The sequence below is a fragment of the Clarias gariepinus genome, chromosome 25, assembly GCF_024256425.1.
Source record: "Clarias gariepinus isolate MV-2021 ecotype Netherlands chromosome 25, CGAR_prim_01v2, whole genome shotgun sequence".
Lineage (NCBI taxonomy): Eukaryota > Metazoa > Chordata > Actinopteri > Siluriformes > Clariidae > Clarias > Clarias gariepinus.
The window spans coordinates 23,046,377-23,067,706 of NC_071124.1; the positions used below are offsets into that span (position 1 = coordinate 23,046,377).

Genomic DNA, 21,330 nt, shown 5'->3' on the forward strand with positions numbered 1-21,330 from the left:
AAACACAAACAGATCCAGCATGCGCTGCATATTCATTACGCGACGCCTAGACAAGCAGCGACTTGAAATCTGTAATGTTTGTTTTAACATAAATTGTCCATGAGATGGTGCCAGTGACCACTCGGGTTAACTCTGCGTGCCATTTTTGTGGTGAATTATGTAACGAGGTTCCATCAGCACTGACCCAGGTGCTGCTCTAAGGACCGCGCTGTTTATTGTGCGGCAGAGACAAGAAGGGACGGACCGGTGAAGGAGGAGGTGTGGCAGGTTATTTGGAAGGCTTTGCAAATTTCCCATTAAATGTCATCATCCTTGATAGCAGGATTCAGCATATCTGACATGCACATTACTGCTCCACCCAAATGTCCCACAGTGTCTGGAAACACAATACGGATTAGTCTTTTATTCTAACAATAACACAGCGGTAATATGAATACAATCTGCTCATGGATTCCTGGCTTTGATCTTTGTTTTAAAAGAGATTAAATTAGGCAACTGTTACAGATCAAATGATAGGCACTAGGACCTAGAGGTACATGAAAGAGGGCAAAAACAAAGCTGGCAGGGGCAAAGGAATGAGCCAGACACAAGGCAGGCAGGAGAACGAGAGCTGGGAATGCTCAGGCAGGCGGATAGGATGAGGGTAAGATGAGGGTGAGACGAGGGAGAGATGAGGGATCAGGGTGGCTGCAGAGAGACAAAGTGACGGATCGAGATTCACGAGCGGATAAGCAAGGGAAGGAGGAGTGAAGGGTTGAAAGGAGGAGGGGCATGAGCTGCTCAGGAGCTTAAAAAGAGCAGAGCGCGAAAGGGAACCTAACACAGAGTGAACATGGAATAAACTGAACGCGCTCGTCTGGAGGGGGAATAAGATCATCATCACTTGAGGGCCTATGGAGCGGGAAGGAACCGAGCCAACAGAGGGAGTGTAAGGTTAGTGAGAGAGCAGGGAGTAACTAAGACAGGGAATCCCACCCACTGGGCAAGTGTAACACACACACACACACACACACCGGTTTTATCACAACCAGTCACGCTGTAACAGAACCGTGTAGCCGTCTAATCATCACACAAACGCATCAGCGGCGCCACACATGCTGTATTTACGGAATACACACACACACACGGACTCGTAGTTCAAAGCTCGACCTGAGGGAGTTTAGACTGTAGCAAAAAGGCATAGAGAGTCTTGGATGACACAAGGGCAAGACTGAGCTTGGAAGGGGGGGGGGACAAAAGAGTGACGTTAGGACTGATGCACCACTCGCATAGCAGAGGATAAATATTCCACATCTCCAGGACTGAACCGCACAAAAGATTGATGTTTTACCTTTCTTAAAACCATCCCAGCACTATTTCTTCATGAGAAGCATCAATCCTTCGAGGAACTGAGGATCCATCTTCACATCAGCTATATCCTTTTAAAAAACCTTTTCTGGAAAACACTACGAAAAGCCCAAAGATCACTCTCCACCATCCTGGGAGTGGGATGGGACCTGAACACTGAGGATACGTGAGAGATCACCGCCCGCCGACCCTGCAGCATGTTGCCCTGGCATGGGACGAAATGGCCACTTGTGCCCCTGTTCCTGAGCCTCCTACTCACCACCTGGGCTGGACAGGACAGCCTCGAGGACGTGGACGTCGATGATGAGAGCAACTCCGTGAGCACAGAGAGTCCTGTAAGTTCAGCATCCATGCCCATGTGGCGAGCACCTGTGTTCATGCACAAGGGAACGCTCTCATGTGGTTTTCTTGTCATCTTGCGAGCATGCGGTATTATGCAAGGAGTGAAAGCGACAGTAATATTTGTGTTTCAGAGTTATGGAAAAAGTTGCCTCATGCTAAATTTCTGTGGTGTGTCACAGTATATATACCTGACGCTGTTGATGCATGCTCCGGTAGGAAAGCTACGGGGATTTCCAACTGCTCTGATTGATTGGTGAACTTTTGTGACCGTCTCTTCCGCAGGAGACTGTGTCTTCAGATATGGACATAGTTGATCCTCACATGACCTGGATAGCCTTCAGGGATAACTCAAATAAGGGTGGAAACAAGAAGCCCAAACAAAATAAAAGAATCTCTAAGGTAAGGTTCTGAGCTTGGGACTTTTGGATATGCTTGCGCAATGTCCTCATCACTTCCTGTTCTACTCCAAGTCCTCAATTTATAGTTCATCGCCACACATAACGGTTGTAACCACTTTTTTTCCCCTCTTGATTTCTCCAGCACGGCCTGCCTGGTCCTCCAGGCCCTCCCGGACCCCAGGGGCCTCCTGGTCCTCCTGGCCCGCTGATGCCCAACCAGGACGAGATACTGGAGGACCTTCAAGTAAAACTAAAAGGTATGGCAATGTTAATTATATATCTTAAATATAAATGACTAAAATCTGGTAAAGAAGTTCTAGATCATCCAGCTTGGGCAGCATGGAGATCAGACCAATCACGACTCTCGGTTAACGTCAAGCAGTCCTGTCAAACATTTCAGTGAGGTCCTGACAAGTAAATTGCCATAGTGTGGTTACAGAAAAGAAATAGCTGAAAGCAAGGATAGAGGTTTTAAAATGTTTAAGGCTTTTAAAAAGATTTTAACACTGTACGAATGTGAAAAGGTGTCTGAATGGTATATGGAAGTGTACAAGTTATAAATTAATAAACTGTATAGTTACTGTATGCATCGAAGTACGGAATTCATAAACGCCCCATCATTTTCAATTAATCACAGGACATTATATACTATAGACATTTTTTATATTAGAATATGCTGAAAAAGTTCAGTTTCTTTTGTGATTTAGTTAAAAAAAAAGTCATACAACCATAAACTGTACATTAACTACATGTAAAATTAAACAAAAAAAATAATTCAAGCCTTTAAAGTTAATATCTTCAAATTAAAATTAATTGATTAAAAGTTTAAGGGCTTACAGCTCAATAAAAAGTCCAGTGTCTCAAAATATTTGATATTTCCTAATATAAATAAATAAAAAAGATTTACAATACAGAAATTCAGAAAATTTATGTTCATTTATGCACTCAATAATTGGTCAGGGCTCCTTTAGCACACGTCACTGCAACAATGAAACATGCCGTGGAGGCGATCGACCTGTAGCACTGCTGCGGCGTTGTTGAAGACCAGGTTGCTTTGATAGCAGCCTTCAGCTCGTCTGTGAAATTAGTGGTAGTTTCGCCCCCATGGCCATGTGCTAAGTCCTGCTGGAAAAGGAATTCGGCATCTTCATAAAGCTTGTCAGCAGACGGAAGCATAAAGTGCTTACCTGGTAGATGCCTGCACTGACCTTGGACATAACAAAACACATGGTACACCAAATCATCACCGACTGTGGAGCCTTCACAATGGATTTCAAGCAACTTAAATTCTGTGCCTCTTCACTCTCCCTCCAGTCTCTGGGACCTCGGGACCTTCAAATTAAATGCAAATTTACATGTATCAAATAAGAGGACTTTGAGTCTAGTAAGGTCCCTGGTTCAGGAGTGGCTTGATGCAACAGTTACATCCCATTTCCTGAAAATTGCTGTTCATGATGGCTCTTGATGCACTGACACTAGCCTCACTCCGCTCCTAATGAAGCTCGTCCAATGTCTTGAGTTCGCTTTGCCTGACAAATTTCCTAAGCCTGCAGTCTTTCTTGTTGCTTGTGCACCTTTTTCTACCACACTTTTCCTTTTCAGTCACCTTTGAAAGAACATGCTTTAATACAAAGTGTGTATCAAAATATCTATTCTGTGACCCTGCTTATGAAATGTATCGATGATCATCGTCTGGACAACTTCCACTTCTGTGTACTGACCTAGACCAAGACATACACAGTATTTTATACTGTATAAATAGTAATTTATCATTAAAAAGAACACAACGCAGGCATGAAATATTTCACTTTACATGCAATTAATATAATGAATGTAGAATATAATGTTTTACTTTTTAACATTTATTTAAAAAATATTTTTTTCCCTATTCAACTGTGTCTTAGAGTCTTGCTCATGATTGCCAGAAAAAAAGTTACAAAGATGTTTTTGCAGCTTTTATGCATTGCACTGCTGCCACATGATTGGCTAATTGAATAACTGCTAATAAATTAGCATAAATTCGTTAAACTGATCAATGAGTTTTTATGTGTATATACTCACACATAAGCTGACAGTAAAGCTTAATTTTTCGCACACAACAAAAAAAGGATTATGCAAATACACAAGCTTTTGCTTGGTGACATTCCCGAGGTAAGATATTCTGATGAAGTCTGACGCCAGTGATGTCTAAAACGCTGCCTATAATTAAAAGACATAAAAACTTACAGATAATTGTATCCTTCAGCAAAATCTTATTGAGTCAAGGAAATGTGGGGAAAATCTGAAAGAGAGGTTGACGGCGAAATGTAATTGAGCTAAACGTGGCGTTCTGTCAAAAGTAGCAAACGCATTATGCTGAGATTGAAAGCGTCTTTGCTTGATTGAATCGAGACTTTATTTAATCATCTCAAAACGGCCCACAGTTGGATTTCCCCCTAAAAGCTGGTTTCTACAGTTGCACTATTGCAGCTTCCAGCTTAAATCAATACCACATGTTTACTTACAGTCTGTTATACAGCTTATACCGCTGAATATTAAACGAGAGATGGGTAAAAGTTTTGGCTCTGGGACCACAATAGGCTTTAGAACCTGGGTTAATTCTAAGCATCATTTACTTCCATTTAGACCGGTACCATAAGGGGCTTGTTTTTGGTCATAACATGTTTTTATTATTTTTATGCACTCATTATAATAGTTCATGATAAAATTTATTATTATTATTATTATTATTATTTTTTTTTTTTAAAGTGATTAATTGTTGAGATGGTGAAGTTCTCCTGAAAGAAATGAGCAGGTCCAGGGTTATAGACGGGACAGTTGGACTCATGATGGTAGAAACCAAAGCCTCAGATCATTAACCAGTTTAGTATCAATATCAATTAATCTGTATAACTTTTACAACAAACAAAGCCTTAAAATTCCTTTAATCATTTACGTCCTCAAAATATGTCATAATAAACAGACAAACATGAGAGAGTATAGGTTTCTTTATTAACTTAGCATAAAAAAGATTAAATGAATTTATAATTATCTACAATTTCTTAATATAATATTACAACTTTATATATATATATAAGATGGACTATTTAAAGGGTAAATGTCTTGTTCTATTGTTTTACTGAAATAAATGCTTAATGATTAATAATCTTATTTTTTGTTCGTAATATTCAATAAAAATATGTTTTAATAGTAAAATCTATAAAAAAATACATACTGTAAATAAATTAAAACAATTATATAAACTATAACTATATATAACTAACTATATAGATTCACTATGAAATAATAAATTTTAACATAAAATATTTGACATAGTAATGATGAAAATCAAATTATTACATCACAAATTTTGTTGACATTTTGTCCTGGACCTTTCCATCACTCTTTCTTTGTAGTTTTTATCATTTTTGTATCTCTTTGTGTTTTTTGTTTTTTTTTTGCTCTGCATTAGATTTACAATATAGGTGCAAGTTTAGCCTCAGACATTCTTTTTCGATAAGTATACGTTTTTAGTAACGTATCAAGCTGAGGTTTTATTGGAAAAAAAAGATAAAAGAAAAGGTTGAAATGGAAAGACTTTAGTGTCATTAGGAACTGGCTTGTTTTTAGAGATGTTCCAAAACACAACTATAAATAGAGTAAAAGTGTTCATTTATAATCATTGGCAAATCGCTGCTGTGTTAGAGAAATGAAACACTTTAGTTTTGGAAAATAAACTTCACAGCTGTAACAGTAACTCTGACTAACCCTTTGATGATTGTTTTCCTATAACGGAACACCGTGAACTGTAAAGGAAGCTCAGTCTTGCTTCAGGACGGCCTCGTAAAATTAACCTCAACAGTTAAACAAATCTAAGCAGAGCGATCATAATTACACCCTTTAGGGTTTGCTTTTTCACTCTTACGGTTTACTCGTGTAACCGCATTTCAGCAGATCACTTACCAGAAGATAATCAGAAAGTTGCTTCAGCGTTTAAAGACCTGATAAATAATTCAAGCTTTCGCTCAAGGCCAAGATCTCGCAACCAGGCCGAAGGAGCCAAGTTGTGCAGAACGGTGTGGAACAGCCGACGTACATGTCTGTGCAGATAGGAATCAATGACTGGGTCTTTTAGGAAGTCAAACGGGAAGCCTGTAAAGGAGTAAACATGGAGGAACAACAAGAAAAAAAACCTAGATACATTCATGCCTTTTTAAGTATTCAATATAAATGACTGGAACTCGTGTTGTAACGTGGAGTAACGCGTGGAGGGAGAAGAAACGAGCCAGTGCACATGCTTTCTTAAGTAAACACACAAGTCAGGGATTAACTCTGACCCAAAAACCCAAAGACATGATTACACATGCTTATTTACACATTTTTACACCTTGAAACGTGTACGTATAAGAGACTTAACCTCGCCACGAGTCGATAAAGAAAGAAAAATGAAAACCATACCAGTGAGGATGAGTACAAAGTCAACACAGTTAGGGTTTATTATGCACACACACACACACTACAAGCTAATACTGTAACACAGATGTACCAAACACCAGCGAAAATATAAAAACCATGAATAAACCATCCAGTTGTTGTCGATCCAAGACGCGTTTGCCTCGTGTTCTCAATGGGTAAGTTATTTGACTGCTGATCAGGAGGTTACAGGTTCAAATCCCCAAATCACCTGCTGGGCCCTTGAGCCAGGACCTTAAATGTTAGTCACTTTGTCTACAAAATGAATAAAACCCTTGAGGATGTGCTGTTATAGGAAAATAATCAGTGATAAGCCCGGAGTTAGTGTTAGTGCGCTTAAGTTGATTATTTTCCCATAATAGCTTGTAATTAAGTATAACTTTTCTACACCTTCATCCGTCTTTAACTTGATGGAGATGATACAGAGAACCCACAACGTGTAAACTCATCTGTCTGAACTTACAGTTTAACCTTTAATACCAAAGAATCTACATAAATAAAAGAAGGATTCGGTCTGTAATTTGGTCAGAAATCAGGCTTTCAGTGATATCTTTATGTTTCATGCGATAGAGGATCAGAAACCTTTTTAAACCTGGTTTTAAGACAAAACTTCATCTTTATCTGATCTACTTCTTCCATTTCTCATCTGAAAGAGAGTTCTGCCGTGAAGAAGGACATGTACGTGGGCTTCAACCTGAAATAATAATAATAATATCGCTGATTACGTTTAAGATCAGCAGATTATTTTAAGCTTTAAACTTTTAACTGTTTCTACAAACTCTTTACCCGTCACGTCGCATACGACACCCTATCGGTGTATACGCGCTATTCACACTTTTGTATGAGAACGTCGCATTAAGTGATATGATTTGCAGCTGCACTATTCTCGGAGCCGGTGTTACAGGAAATAAATCAACAACTTTGGAGAAAAATTTAACATTTGTCCTTGATGAATGTGTATTAACACACTCTCTGGGACTTGCACTGTAGTTTGTTATAACTTGCAATTTTGTGTCAAACCTCAGATAGCCTTTCAGTGGATAATGTCTTATTCGTGTGTGTGTGTGTGTGTGTGTGTGTCACACTTATTGTCTTGTAGATTTGTTTCATTATGAATGTTGCATGTTTGATCGAAAGCTAGTTTGATCCTTTAATAGGTGTAATTTTCTTGGACGTCAGTGTGACTTGGCCCTGTTGTAGAATTCCCTGGATTCCACATTTTGTATGTGTGTGTGTGTGTGTGTGTGTGTGGGGACTGAGTGTTGGCAGTTGGCCAGGAAAGCAGACACAGGTCTGTTTGTGCTCTGGAGCAGCGAGCTGCAGGCTGTTCTGACAGCAATATAAAACATAAAGGCTCTTATTCACACGGCAAAAACACAGTGGCGCCGCAAACTCAAGCATGTTCAACCCCTACACACTCTTACACACTTCTTACACACACACATACACACGCACGTACTCTCCATCCACTCATACACACTCACACTCCAAATATTTACATCTCCCTTTCAGGCACAGATTGTTTAATGACTTTATATGCAGCCAAACGTCAGTCAAAGATAATTTCAGGCGTTTCAAATCTCGCTGATTATCTTCGGTATTTAAGACTTAAGAGGGCAGCGAGGGTGTGAAGTGCTGACAGCTAACCAAATAGCACGGCGCAGAATGTAAACGCTGGGAACAATAAGGCGCGAGAAGAGTACAGCTGGCTACGTTTTTTTTTTTTTATAGACAGAATTCATTTTTTTCTCTGCAGTTCAAACAGGATGAACTAACAAGTCAACTTCGCTCACAGTGACACAAGCCACCCATGAGGATCTGGTACCACATTTCCACCAAGGCGGTTCCGGAGCTAGTTCAGGGGCCGATTTTTAAACCGGTTCTTTGTTTTCTGCACCGGTCCTCAGACAGAAAAAACAGTTCCATAGCGGCACCAACGCTTTGCTGGGTTAAAACAAAGAACCGCTTACATCAGGGGCTGGGGGCGGGATTATCCAACCAACAAACAACTCAAGTTTGTGACCATCATTGTAATTTTACATTTTTTTTTAAACAAACTCATTATACAATGGGCAGCTCAAATGCTTTCTAGTAACGATAAATCCAGGTGAATTGCTCACAATGCCATGTTAAACCTGAGGCAGAGGTGGGTAGTAACCAGTTACATTTTACAATTTCTTACATACCTTAAAAAAAAAAAAAAAATTAAGAGTAGTTTTCCTGCTACATACTTTTTACTTTTACTTAAGTAGATTTGTAAAGAAGAAACGCTACTCTTACTCCGCTACATTTGACAATAATCACATTAACCGCGAGGTGGAGGGTGGTGGTGGTGGTGGTGGTGGGGGGGGTGTTGCGGGGGGGGGGGGGGGAGGGGTAGTGCTGTCTTTTAGTGATGGAAAGTTTGAATCATTTTAGTGACTCGATTCTTTGAATCTCTTTCATCAAAATGAACGAATCTTTTTTTGAGTCATTTAGTTAATTTCGTTCTTTTGATAAAAAGTTAAATAAAATGTTGCATTTTAAATAAAAAGACCCCCAATACATCTACATACACAAACCTTGGCTATAGTCACAGTGATGAAAATATCACGATGCAGCTAAGGACATAGTATAATAAACAGAATGAGTAGCTCACCTCTCACATTTTCTAGTCCGAGTCGTTCGTTCTTTTGAATCTATTCAACCGCATAGCGTCTATGGGAGTCACGTGACAAAGGAACAAACGACTCGAAGTAGAAGAGTCATTGAGAAAGAATCGCTCAATTCTGTGTCCTGTACATAACCTACAAGGGTTTTGCGATGATTTGCGCATGCGCGGCCATCACTCTCGGAGATACTCGTTCTTCGGAGTCACGTTAAAGATTCGATCAAAAAAAGAACAAATGGCTCATGAATGACCCATCACTACCGTGGTAGACAGCAAAGGAAACGTGCCGCGGTTAGTTTAAACTGTTGCAATCTTAACATGTAAAATTAGCAAATAAACTAGAGGCTAAAATAAGTTTCTTACATTTGTTCTGCTGGACACAGTTTATGGTAATATGAGACTGAAACGTCTTGTGTTGGAGACGTACGCTAAGCACAGGCACCGATGGTGTCTAGCCGATGGAAAAACAATGCCAGTTCTTAGGTTCGCTATTGAACCAGTTTTAGCACAAGACCTGAATTGGCAACTGGTTACCTTTGGTGGAAAAGGTGTGTGGGTCTCTAACAGTGCTCGCTAGCTTGTACCTGGTGCTCATGGTGCTTGTATAGTGCCCTATAAGTTGAGGCGGAATTGGATACGACTAAATTAGGAAGAATTGAAAAAAAATGGTGAAACATAACAGACAGATCCTCATGATAGAATAAACACTAATTAGGAAAAGCGTTAACATTGCAGTTCCTCTACAGTCCAACTCTAAACTATTCACACACTTCCAGGTTGTACAGCATCCTGTATGATAAGGGCGAACTATTTCATAGGTTTGTTTAGAATTCTAACAAAATCTGAAAAGTCAGCCAAAACAATGTACAGTTCACACACTTCAACAGTTGTTATCTACGCCCCTTTTTAAACCTCGAATTTGAATTATGGTAGGGATGTGTGGTCTTAGGTCTCTCCAACGATGTCAGTAGTCGCACCATCGTTGATGCCGTCATGTGATCGTCAGAAGAGAGGCGTATATTTTTCATGTTTTGAGTGTGTATACATTTTTTTGGCTGCCGCTGTATATTGATACTTAAAAATCTTGATACTTACAGAATCGCAATACAAATCGAATCCGCACCCAGGTATCGTGATCATCATTATTTGTGATTCCCATCACTTCCTCCGTGTTGCTCTGCCCTGTAACACAGCACTTTGAAAAAAGGAAGTGTTTTTAGGGCAATAGAGAGCTGGCTGGAGCGTGGGAACTGACCAGACATGTGAATCACCAGGGACCCGCCGATACGATATTATCGCGATACACAGGCGCCGATTTGATTTGTTTTGTGATTCTGTAAGTATCAAGAATCTACAAATGATCTTGATTCAAATTTTTTTTTTTCAACATAACAAACTTTTCAAATAGTTCCATCCTACCACACAGGATGATGTGTGAATAGTTTAGAGTGTGCCACCTGTAGGATTGTGGAGGAACTGCAATGCTTTATCACCACGAATGCAAACATATACTCACTCATTCTGTATACCTGTACGCCTGAAGTCTATCTCAGGGACTATAGGCAGGGTGACAATCCATCACAGAGCACACAAGCACACACACACACACACACTTTGGGCAATTTGGAAACACCAATTAGGCTAATATTCTGCATGTTTTTGGACTGTCTGAGTCAAGTGGAGTATCAGGAGGATTGAACCCAGATGCTCCCCTACCCTGATGTATGACTGTCCGTTGCCAAAACAAATATTAATAATAAAAAACGATAATAGTAATAACAAAATTATTTATTGTGGAGGCAGTGTGGCGATACACGAAGTGCCACACAAAAGAATCCTGAGTCATCACTGAATTGATTTATTTCCCTCATCTCCAGAACTGACCAAGACCAAATTACAGAGGAAACATAGTGGAAGTCAGGATTAATAAACCCACAGAACACCCCCCATCCCCACCCCCCCCCCATAACCACCACAAACCAGCTCATCATCATCATCATCATCATCATCATCATTATCCTCTTCATCGTCAATTGTGGCTTTGTCCAAAACCACACACACACAGGCCGCATAAACATTACTACAATTATCCCACCATCATCATGGCTGCGTCCTAAAGCACTAGCGATCGGCCTGCTGTTAGTCACCATTCACCAGAGGGGGGCGCTCATACACGTCACGCAAGCCGTCGTCTCAACTTTCTTTTGGTCCTGTTTGTTGTATCTTCTTCTTTATAAGTACTTTAGCCAAATTTTTTGACTCACTACACCATCACAATTGTGTCCTTTGTGTGTTACATCATGTGTGCGGGTCTGATTCATCCATTGACTCCAGTGAGTGCAGTGTAGAGTGAATGGGATGTGTTTTTGTGAGATGACTTAAACTTTGCCCCTTGTTGCTGTCAGAGATGGTGGACAGCCAGTGTGTGCTCTGTGAACAGCCCCCCCGCGTGGCCACGGCCTTCCACAGCCACCTGCACCGCAATCTGCTGGTCCAGAGACGAAGCCTGCAGGAGCTCCAGCCTTTCAGCAGTGTAAGTCCTCTAAACTCTAATTAAAACTTTAAACTCATCAACATGCCATTTCTTGCCTGAATGCAGGGACTTTGTCACGTGGCGCCCCGCACATCTGGAATAAACTTCAGTCGGCTTAAAAGTGTTATTATGATGTCTGGGGGGTTTTAACACATTTTATCATCAACCAGAATCCAAAAGTAGTTTTATTAGTGAAGTCAGATTATTGACTTTGAAAGAACACTCAGAATCTGGCAATAATTTAATTTGCCTGTTAATGTTTATGGCTTTTCATCTAATTACAGGCTCTGAATTATCTGTTAAACGTGTGTGTATATGTGTGTGTGTGTGTGTGTGTGTGTGTGCACTAAACTCTGCAGTCTGTGTTAAAATTATTTGCTTCATGTCAGGTCTTTTGCACAAAGATGAACTAATGAATTAATGTGAGCTTGAATTTTCTTTTCTGTATCTTTAATCCGAATTGGTTTAATGTGAAGAACTTAAATGTCACAATCTTAGTAAATTTGGCTTTTTATGCTAACCAAAATGCCTGGGGGAAAAAGTGTTACTGTAACCATAACACTATTAGCCGTTCCAATTAGTATCGGCTATTAACTAACAGCTTCCTGTGCAATGTGACAACATTATTCTTAGTTACAATTCAGCGCATCGTAAATCCTGTTCACTCTCAGCACTTTAGCCGCTCGTTGGTTTTTCTCATTTCTCCACCAACTTGCAATCTGACCATAAAATCTTATTTTCTAGATAGACAGATAAATGGATTGATCCCAAAAGGAATTTCCAGAAAACATTAGCTTTTAGCTCGGTGGCGTAATGCAGTCCCGATACCTGCGGTGGAAGTTCTTCTCTTAAATAAATGAGAAGGTTTCAGTGGAACTGCTTAAAATGGGTTCCATATAGTACAGACTATACAAAAACAAGCACTCGGAACTAAAAAAACATAGAAAGAAGAGACTACAGGATGGGCTGCCACTTGTGTTGGCGCCCGGAAGTAAACCAATCAATCAATTAATTAATCAATTAATCAATCAATCAATCAATCAATCAATCAATCAATATACTAAGTGTATACTTCTGCTTCCTGTTTAATGACACACAATGTTTGTTGGTTTAGGAAATAAAACCTCGAAACTGGCATTTTTAAATCATACGTTCAAAGTTTTTAACACTGACCATACAGGATAAATATTTAGATTTTTAATTCTCATACTTTTACCCTCATGTTGTTTAACAAATCATTAAAGACGATCATCCTCATCTTTTCTCTAAGTAAAATTCAAGAGCTGCACATGAAGTCTTTTTAGTCCGCTTTCATCATTAGTGTAATTATTTTCCTGTGTCAAAACCTTGAAGTGAGAAAAACATGAAAGCAATAACAAGAGACTGTTAGCCTATAATAAATGCATTTTATTATATTTATTATTTTAATTATATTTTCATTATGTTATAAACTATATATAGTTATATAATGATTATATTTATAGCAGTATGCATCTGTTTCACATTATTCGTTTAAATCACAAGAAAACTTGCCAGTACTGTCGATTTGTTGTAAACTGAAAATGTATGGCTTTCTACAACAGATTTGAAATGTTTAATATTTCCTCCGTTATATAATGAGGTCTTCTTTTGTTTGTAACTCAGCACCGTACATTGTAAATGAGGCCCTCGCCCTCAGCGTGTTTTCCCAGATTTAAGTAAATGAAATGAAACGAGCCGCTGGCACTCGGATGAGACGGGCTGGCGATGGAGGAGAGCAGCTGGAACAGTTTTGAGTCATTTCTCTTTCTCTACTCTGTGCTCCTCACAGCCGTCAGACACCGAGCAGTTCCACCAGCGGGGGCAGGGCTTCAACGCCAGCAGCGGGCGCTACACCGCTCCGGTCTCGGGGTTCTACCAGCTCACGGCCAGCCTGGTGCTGGGTGAGTCAGTAGTGTTTCGTAGTCATCATTTCAGAAGATGCTTATTATTATTATTATTATTATTACATTCTTTTTATTTTGTAAAGGCTTGATTTATGAAGTGAATAAACATTTATAATTAATCATAAATCATTATTTTATTAAATCAGAGGTGAGTGAAGTAGCTAAAAATTGTACTCAAGTAAGAGTAGCTGCACTTCAAAAATTCTTTTGTCTAATTTATTTATTACTATTTTCCTTTCCTCCAGTAAACGATTGTAAGCAACTGTAACCAAGTATAAGCAATTTCCCTCTGGGATTAATAAAGTTCTTTGAATCTTGATTTTAAAAAAAAATAATATTACTCAAGTAGAAATAAAAAGTATTTAGTGAAAAGATATTCAAGTACTGAGTAACTGTTTCATCATAAAGTCTGATTTATTTATTTATTAGAAATTATGTAAGCAGTCAGACAAATAATAAAATAATGTACAAATTCTGACATTTTCAAATAATAAAATAAATTTAATTAAATAAATAAATAAAACTAAATATATTTACAAAATAGCAAATTAAGGAATAAGAAACAAAAATGTTCTAATCTTTTTTTTTGTGCAACATAAATCTTTTGAAATAAATCCCTACTGTAGGTAACGTGATGTTTGAACAGTGTAAACTATACTGTATATTCAGGTTCAACATATAGAGAAAAACATTAGAACTAAGAAGAGGTCTCACTAAACTGTGTCCAGCAGAACAAATGTAAGAACCTTATATTTTTTAGCCCCTAGCTAAATTGCGAATTATATATTTTAACACTGCAACATTAAATAAAACAGCTAATCTAACCGCGACACGTTTCCTTCACTGTCTACCACGGCTGAAGATTTTTCCCCGCTATGCAGCCAGTTTGTGTGTGGTCATGTGACTACATGTGGTTATTTTTATTGCCGCTGATTGGTCAAACGGAGTCATGTGACTATTGTTGCTACGTCTGATTGGTGGAACACAGTCAGTCATGTGGTAGATCCACCATAGCAAAAGTAAAGAAAATCTCCTAAAGTAACGAGTCGAGTGTAGCGGAGTAAGAGTAGCGTTTCCTCTTCACAAAAAGTTACTCAAGTAAAAGTAAAAAATATGGGGCAGGAAAACTACTCATAGTAGTAATTTTTTTTTTTAAAGTTACTCGAGTAAATGTAACTGGTTACGACCCACCGCTGTTATAAACAGTAACACACGTTAGTAACCGTGACGTGTTAGTGACAGTGTTAAAGTTTGTAATGTCTTTAATTGTAAATTTATATAACGTGTTAAGAAGGTCGCGCTGGGCGGAGTTACGATTCTTCGCGTCTTACAAAACATTTTATGTAAAATCATTTTTAAGTTTAAAATTTTTGTTACAGCATAATTCTTTTAAATAGAGTAAGGTTTGTAATTTTTTTACTTTTTCTTATGAATTCATATTTATGGTATAAAAACTCACCTTTCTATGATTTTTTTTTCTGTGAACTTTAGACTTAGGGGTATAAAATTAGCACTAAATGTTTAAAATGTAATTAGATAATAAAAGTTGTACAACTCGGATTGGTAGAATTTTTTTTCCCCCTAAACAATATTTTTATGAGAAATACCTCAATTATTCTTATGATCTAAATAATGAAGTATAATTACTAAAGAGTTTTTTTTTTCATCTTTGATTGTGATCTACTGATAGCCATCATTATTAAACTTTATTACATTATTACAGTAGAATATTCCATACCAGGAATATTTCACATTCTTTCCAAACCGCAATCGCTGCGTCATGCTGCGTGTTAAAGCTCGTGTACGGTCGCGGTTAAAACCCGGGCGTACAGGGTGTGGTCTTTACACCCGTCACGGCACATACCTCATTAAACTCTGTGTGTTTTCAGAATCCAGTGAGAGTCAGAAAAGGACGCAGGCGCGACAGAGGGACAGCGTAAAGGCCTCCATATGTATCGAGTCTCTGTGTCAGAGCAACATGTGAGTACGAAGCTGCGGTCATGTGATCAACGTACTCCAATTACCACACTTATTTTATTTACGTCTAGCCACTTTATAAAACAAATATTAGAACATATGGAGGTTCACGACCTAACCAAAAGTATGTGCACCTCTGACTATCACACACCCATATGCCCTTGCACCTGTCTGTGGGAACCGTACACACGTGATCATTCACCAACACCACTTCTCATTGTCACATTACCACATTTCTTCATGTTTGGGAACACCATTAAAGGAGTTCCTGGGAGGCCAGCGTTTCAGACATGAACCAGGCAGTCTGATCATGACTCTGGCATACTGAGAAAACGATCTACCATAATGGTGTCCAAGCACTAGTGAATGTGCATTAGTGTAGCAGGGGATCATATGGATATATTTTTATTCTTATAACTGTGTTCTGTTATTCCACACTGTTATCAAAAGTCTCAGTTTGACTTGAGTATTTTAATACAAGGAGCTCAGATTTATAGGCAGAAACACTTCATCTGCTGTTAAAATGATAGAGAGAGCACTATAACAGGTTATTATTATTATTATTTTTTATGAAAAACTATATTAGTATTTCCTAATATGTTTCGATGTTTACAACAGCACACTCACAACAAAATATCCATCATCACACATCAATCAATCAATCAATCAATCAATCAATCAATCACTTTATTACCCAGTATCTGACAGCTGGAATGGGGTAAATGATGAGACATGGCAAAAATACACACAAACTAAAAGACACTAAGCAGATGGTGATGAATTGTTTTTACGACGGTGCCGCAGGTCTCTGGAGACGGTAACAGGCGTGAGTCCTGCAGGAGGCGTGTTCAGCATTCTGCTGACAGGAACCTTGTACCTGCAGGTAAGAATGACTAACACACAGACACACAGACATCACTGACACAGCGGGTGAATACCATCGAGGGTGAAACCTCAGACACACACACACACACACACACACACTTAGATGTGCCAGACATACACAAATAATGCATTTCACATCACCGTCATAAAACACTGAATATTGTGTGTGTGTGCGTGTGTGTGTGTGTGTGTGTGTGTGTGTGTGTGTGTGTGTGTTTTGCGTCCTGCAGGCTGGAGAGTACGTGTCTATTCTGATTGACAACGGAACAGGATCAGCGTTAACAGTTCTCCAAGACAGCTTATTTTCTGGGATCCTTCTTGGAATATAAGACCTCAAAGACAAACCACACAGACACAGGGAAACAGAGACAAAGAGAGAGACAGACAGACAGACAGAGGACAGACATGCAGTAATTAGCTAGTCGGAAAGTGAGACACATTCACACACAGAGGGAGAGACAGAGAGAGACAGAGAGAGATGGACTCATTAGCCTCTTGAACAGAAACACCTGTACAGCTGTTCACTTACACTGTTATCCAAGCAGCCAATCATGTGGCAGCAGCACAGTGCATGAAACCCAAGAGCTTCCGTCACATCAAACATCAGAACAAATGGTGAACTTACACCAGCAGAAGAACACATCAGGTTCCTGTCCGGTCAGCCAGTAATAAAGATCACATTTGCAGATTCACTCAATAATAATAATAATAATAATAATAATAATAATAATAAAACATCTGACTGGTTTAAGTGAGTCTAAGAGAAATAAAGGGTTTTTAACTCTTCTGTGGTCATTAAAAGTCCCAGTTTGACTTGAACACCCCTGTGTGAAAACCCCAGGAGCTCAGCAGTTCCAGAAAGCCCCTAAACATCAAAACGAACGAGCTCACATTTTCTCCTCTTTGATGTTTGATGTGAACAAGCCCTTTCCTTGTATCTGCATGAATTTACACCGGGTGCTGCCACAGGATTGGCTGATTGGATCCCTGCATGCATAAACACAGACATTAAACCATCAAACACAAAAAGCTCCCGGTCTCTCCCAGGCCAGGCCAGGTCAGGTCTCGCTCTGTATCCCGTCTGCGTTTGTACAGTACTCCAGGAATCCTAACGTCAGTATCAATTATCGCGTTTCACCCAAATATCTACACTAAGACGCTTTAGCATCTTGCCAGCAGGATCATTACACAGTGCCACATTTATTCATCTGTCCATAGAGATGTATGTATTTTTTTTTCATGTGTTGTGTTTATATGCTACAGCGGTCCACTGAACAGGAAAAAAAGAAATGATATATACGTATTTATTTTTGCTTTTTTTTTTCGAACAAGTGTGAACAATGTTAATAAAAAAATAATAATAAACCTCGCTGAACGTGAGACTGGAGATTCTTCATTGTTTTGTATGTTAGCATCAATCAAGGCTTTGGTTAATCCTGGGCTACAGAGTGAGATGATCTACAGTAAGGAAGGATTAGAGCTGAGTGAGTAGACATGCAGTCTGATTGACTCACTGATCCGGGGAAATACACCAGTGTCAAAACACACACACACACACACACTCAGATCAGGTTCGAACCGGGACCTTTGTTTGGAAACACACATTTTCATCACAAATTTGGTTTATTAATGTTTTTCCATCAGACAAACCCGAGATACTGTTATTACCTTCCTTTTATTTAGAGTTCTGCTAAGTCTTCATTCAGTCACCTTTAGCTTTGATTACAGCACACAATGTGTAGAAATGATTTATCTTGGGAATCAAAACCCTATAGATGTGATAACCTGGTGATTCAGTACATTCAGGTCGTCAGCTGACTTCATTTTATTGCCCCATGACGTTACTTAGTCTAGACCTGAGCGACTGATTAACCCCAGATCATAACATCACTCTGGGACAGGATCAGTCTGGACTCATCAGACGAGTCACATGACCTTTCTCATTGCTCCAAAGTCTAGTCTTTATGATCCCTAGCAAACTGAAGTAATTTTTTTTCTGATGCGTCTCACTAACCAGTGGTTTTCTTATGGACACACAGCTCTTAATTCTTTTACTTTTAAACATTGGTCTGATTTTTACTTTTAAGTAAAAAGTGAAAGTGATCATTATTTATCCTTCCATGTTTCTGTAATGTGTTAAATTAGTCCTTAGTTGTTTTCTTCGCTTGATGCAGCCCAATAATTTGACCCTCCTGAAATGGTGAATTGTTTTGGCCAGGCAGTGTGGGATAAAATGTCAAAATATTTTTCTGAGATATCAGTGATAGTGTGATCTTAATTACAAATAAAATCCTGATCTAATAATACACCAATCAGAGTGGATAGTTCAGATTTTTATCATTCTAGAGGATTTCACCTAAACCACATTCCATAAAGACGGACCTGTTAAGACTGTTACCGCCACTGTACGTACTGTCGGTTTTAACGCGTTCCTCCTTTAATTACACCTGCTTACAGCATTTATAGCCTCGGATCAGCCAGGTAATAAGTCCTTAATTACAGATTTAGCGTCCTGATAGACAGGTTAATAACTCTGCCCTTTTCCCCTACTGCCATAATAAACATGTAGACACTAAGCACTTTTAATTATGACTTTAAAAATTCAACATGTCTGTAGGATTTAAAATAATGCCATGTTGTTAAAAATCACAATCGGAAAGTTTCACGGCGTCAGAAAGGTCTGAATCTGGGGTGTGATGTTTTAACGAAGCCCACAAGCTGTGTTCAATAAATGTGGGGGTGGGATGGGGTGGGGGGGGAGGCGGGGGGGTTGGTGGGAGTGTGAGCACACACTCCACTCACAGCTGGGTCTGCAGAAAGAACTATTAAGGAACCTAAATCGATTTTGGCGTGTTTATTTATGGGCTTTGATCTGAGCGTTTGATTTTCGACTGGGGCTATAACAAACTTTAAGACGTTCTGGAAACACTTACGACTTTCTAAGCCTTTTGCAAAAGTGCCGTTAAGAGTTTTTTTCTTGATAAAAACAGTAACATTTCAAAACGGACTGATCAGGTTGGAGTTTGGATTAGAGTTGTGCTGTCCATCATTTATTTCTTTTAATTTAACACCAATTCAATAAACATTTAGCAGAAAGAATGCGTTCTAAAATATGCTCATAAATTAAGACAATCAATTCAACTGGGATGAAAGTAATGGCACCCTGTGAAAGGAGTGAGAACCGTGCTGCAGTCACTGAGATGCATTAATGCAGGATTTAATGCAAAGTGCACTTAAAACACACTCTCACTATTTAGTCACCATTTTGTCTTTCTTGACTTTTAATAATAATAATAATAATAATAATAATAATAATAATAATGCTTTTTATTTAAAGGCGCCTTTCTAAACACCCAAGGACACCTTACAGCAAACATCCAATAAAATAGTAACAATATAAAAATCACATTATAAAATTTACAACATAAATACATCCATCACATATTAAAAAAAAAAAAAAAAAAAAGGAGTAAGGAGTTTTGTGCGGGGCTGAAGGTAAATCATGTGTGCATTAAATGTGGCTGGTAATTTATGGATAACTGTTAACATGCACATGTGGGGAAACTTTCAGTTCGACTTGCACAACCATTTACACCCATTTAGGGAATGAAAGAGAAACCTGTGGAAGAATAAAACATTGCTACATTAAATAGTGAAAGTAAGAGCATTTTTACACACACACAATGTGATGAGAAGGATTCACAGGACTGGGACTAAACAGCTGTGTATCAGGGCAGAAGGAAACTACATGTTGGTGGAATAAAGAAATGCACGACGAACTGGTTAGAGGAAACAGATTATGCAGTTTTTATAATATCTCAAACATTAACGTTAAACAAATATTAAATTAAAATCTCTTGAATGTGACCGACGCTGCATGCAGTGGGCGTGGCTCGAACCTGAATCCTCAGTTCCAAAAATCAACAACCTCGAACCTTAGCCGCCACTCACACAGCTAACATTACATTCGTTATTGTAGAAAAATGGTTCCCCGTGAAGGTCGCTCGAGCACACGTCACGAAGCTTTTTATAATGAAACTTGCCTTTCAGCACACGTGGTGACGTTTCCTGTCATCTTATTATCAGCGTTAAACGCGTCGTTATTACGCTGCTGTAATATAGTAACGCGTTAAAATTCCTCGGTAATATTGACAGCTCTAGTTATTACCTCCATCAGCCTTACACATGCAATGCAAAAACTAAAAGCAAGCAGATTTAATGATGTAATGTGACATCGCCGATCGGAGAAACGGTTCATTCTGAAGTTAAAAAATAAGTGAAAGTGAGTCGGATTCTAATCATAATAAGCGTGCTAATTTATCACTCACTTATTATCTATACCGCTTTATCTTGTATTTAGGGTCGCGGGGACCTAAAGTATATCCCAGGAGGCTATGGGCACGAGGCAGGACACACCATGGACAGGGTTCCAATCCATCGCAGGGCACAAACACACATGCACTCATACACACACTACGGGCAATTTGTCTAATCTGCATGTTTTTGGACTGTGGGAGGAAACCCACCAAGCACGGGGAGAACATGCAAACTTCATGCACACAGAGATGGGAAACGAGCCTGGCCGAGAATCGAACCCTCACCCTGGAGGTGCAAGGCGACAGCGCTAACCGCTACACCACCGTGCTGCCTGTGCTAATTTATATGTATCTTTAAACATACTCTAATTTTTAATGACTGTTTTAGAAGCTGTAAATAACCCATGATTGAGTAGATTTACTTCTAGAGTCACACACACACACACACACACACACACACACACTAAGAGAGCTGTGGACTCTGTGTTCTACTGAGGGATAAGGG

General features: G+C 39.0%; 1 protein-coding gene across 1 annotated transcript; it reads left to right on the forward strand.

Annotated features, from left to right (window-relative positions):
• Positions 1 to 663: 663 nt before the first annotated feature.
• On the forward strand, positions 664 to 17,903 carry si:ch1073-184j22.1 (erythroferrone). Its single transcript, XM_053486581.1, has 8 exons — positions 664 to 1,682; positions 1,972 to 2,088; positions 2,230 to 2,344; positions 11,595 to 11,722; positions 13,533 to 13,644; positions 15,537 to 15,627; positions 16,429 to 16,507; positions 16,740 to 17,903. Exons 1-8 carry the CDS (start codon positions 1,545 to 1,547, stop codon positions 16,836 to 16,838), a joined length of 879 nt encoding a protein of 292 aa, XP_053342556.1. The 5' UTR covers positions 664 to 1,544; the 3' UTR covers positions 16,839 to 17,903.
• Positions 17,904 to 21,330: the final 3,427 nt, after the last annotated feature.

Bases quoted from the DNA above. Each gene is read 5' to 3' on its own strand.
- si:ch1073-184j22.1 (XM_053486581.1), top strand. From the start codon at position 1,545: ATGTTGCCCTGGCATGGGACGAAATGGCCACTTGTGCCCCTGTTCCTG. The intron at 1,683-1,971 runs GTAAGTTCAGCA...TCTCTTCCGCAG, and splicing joins CCGTGAGCACAGAGAGTCCT to GAGACTGTGTCTTCAGATAT. The intron at 2,345-11,594 runs GTATGGCAATGT...TGTTGCTGTCAG, and splicing joins CCTTCAAGTAAAACTAAAAG to AGATGGTGGACAGCCAGTGT.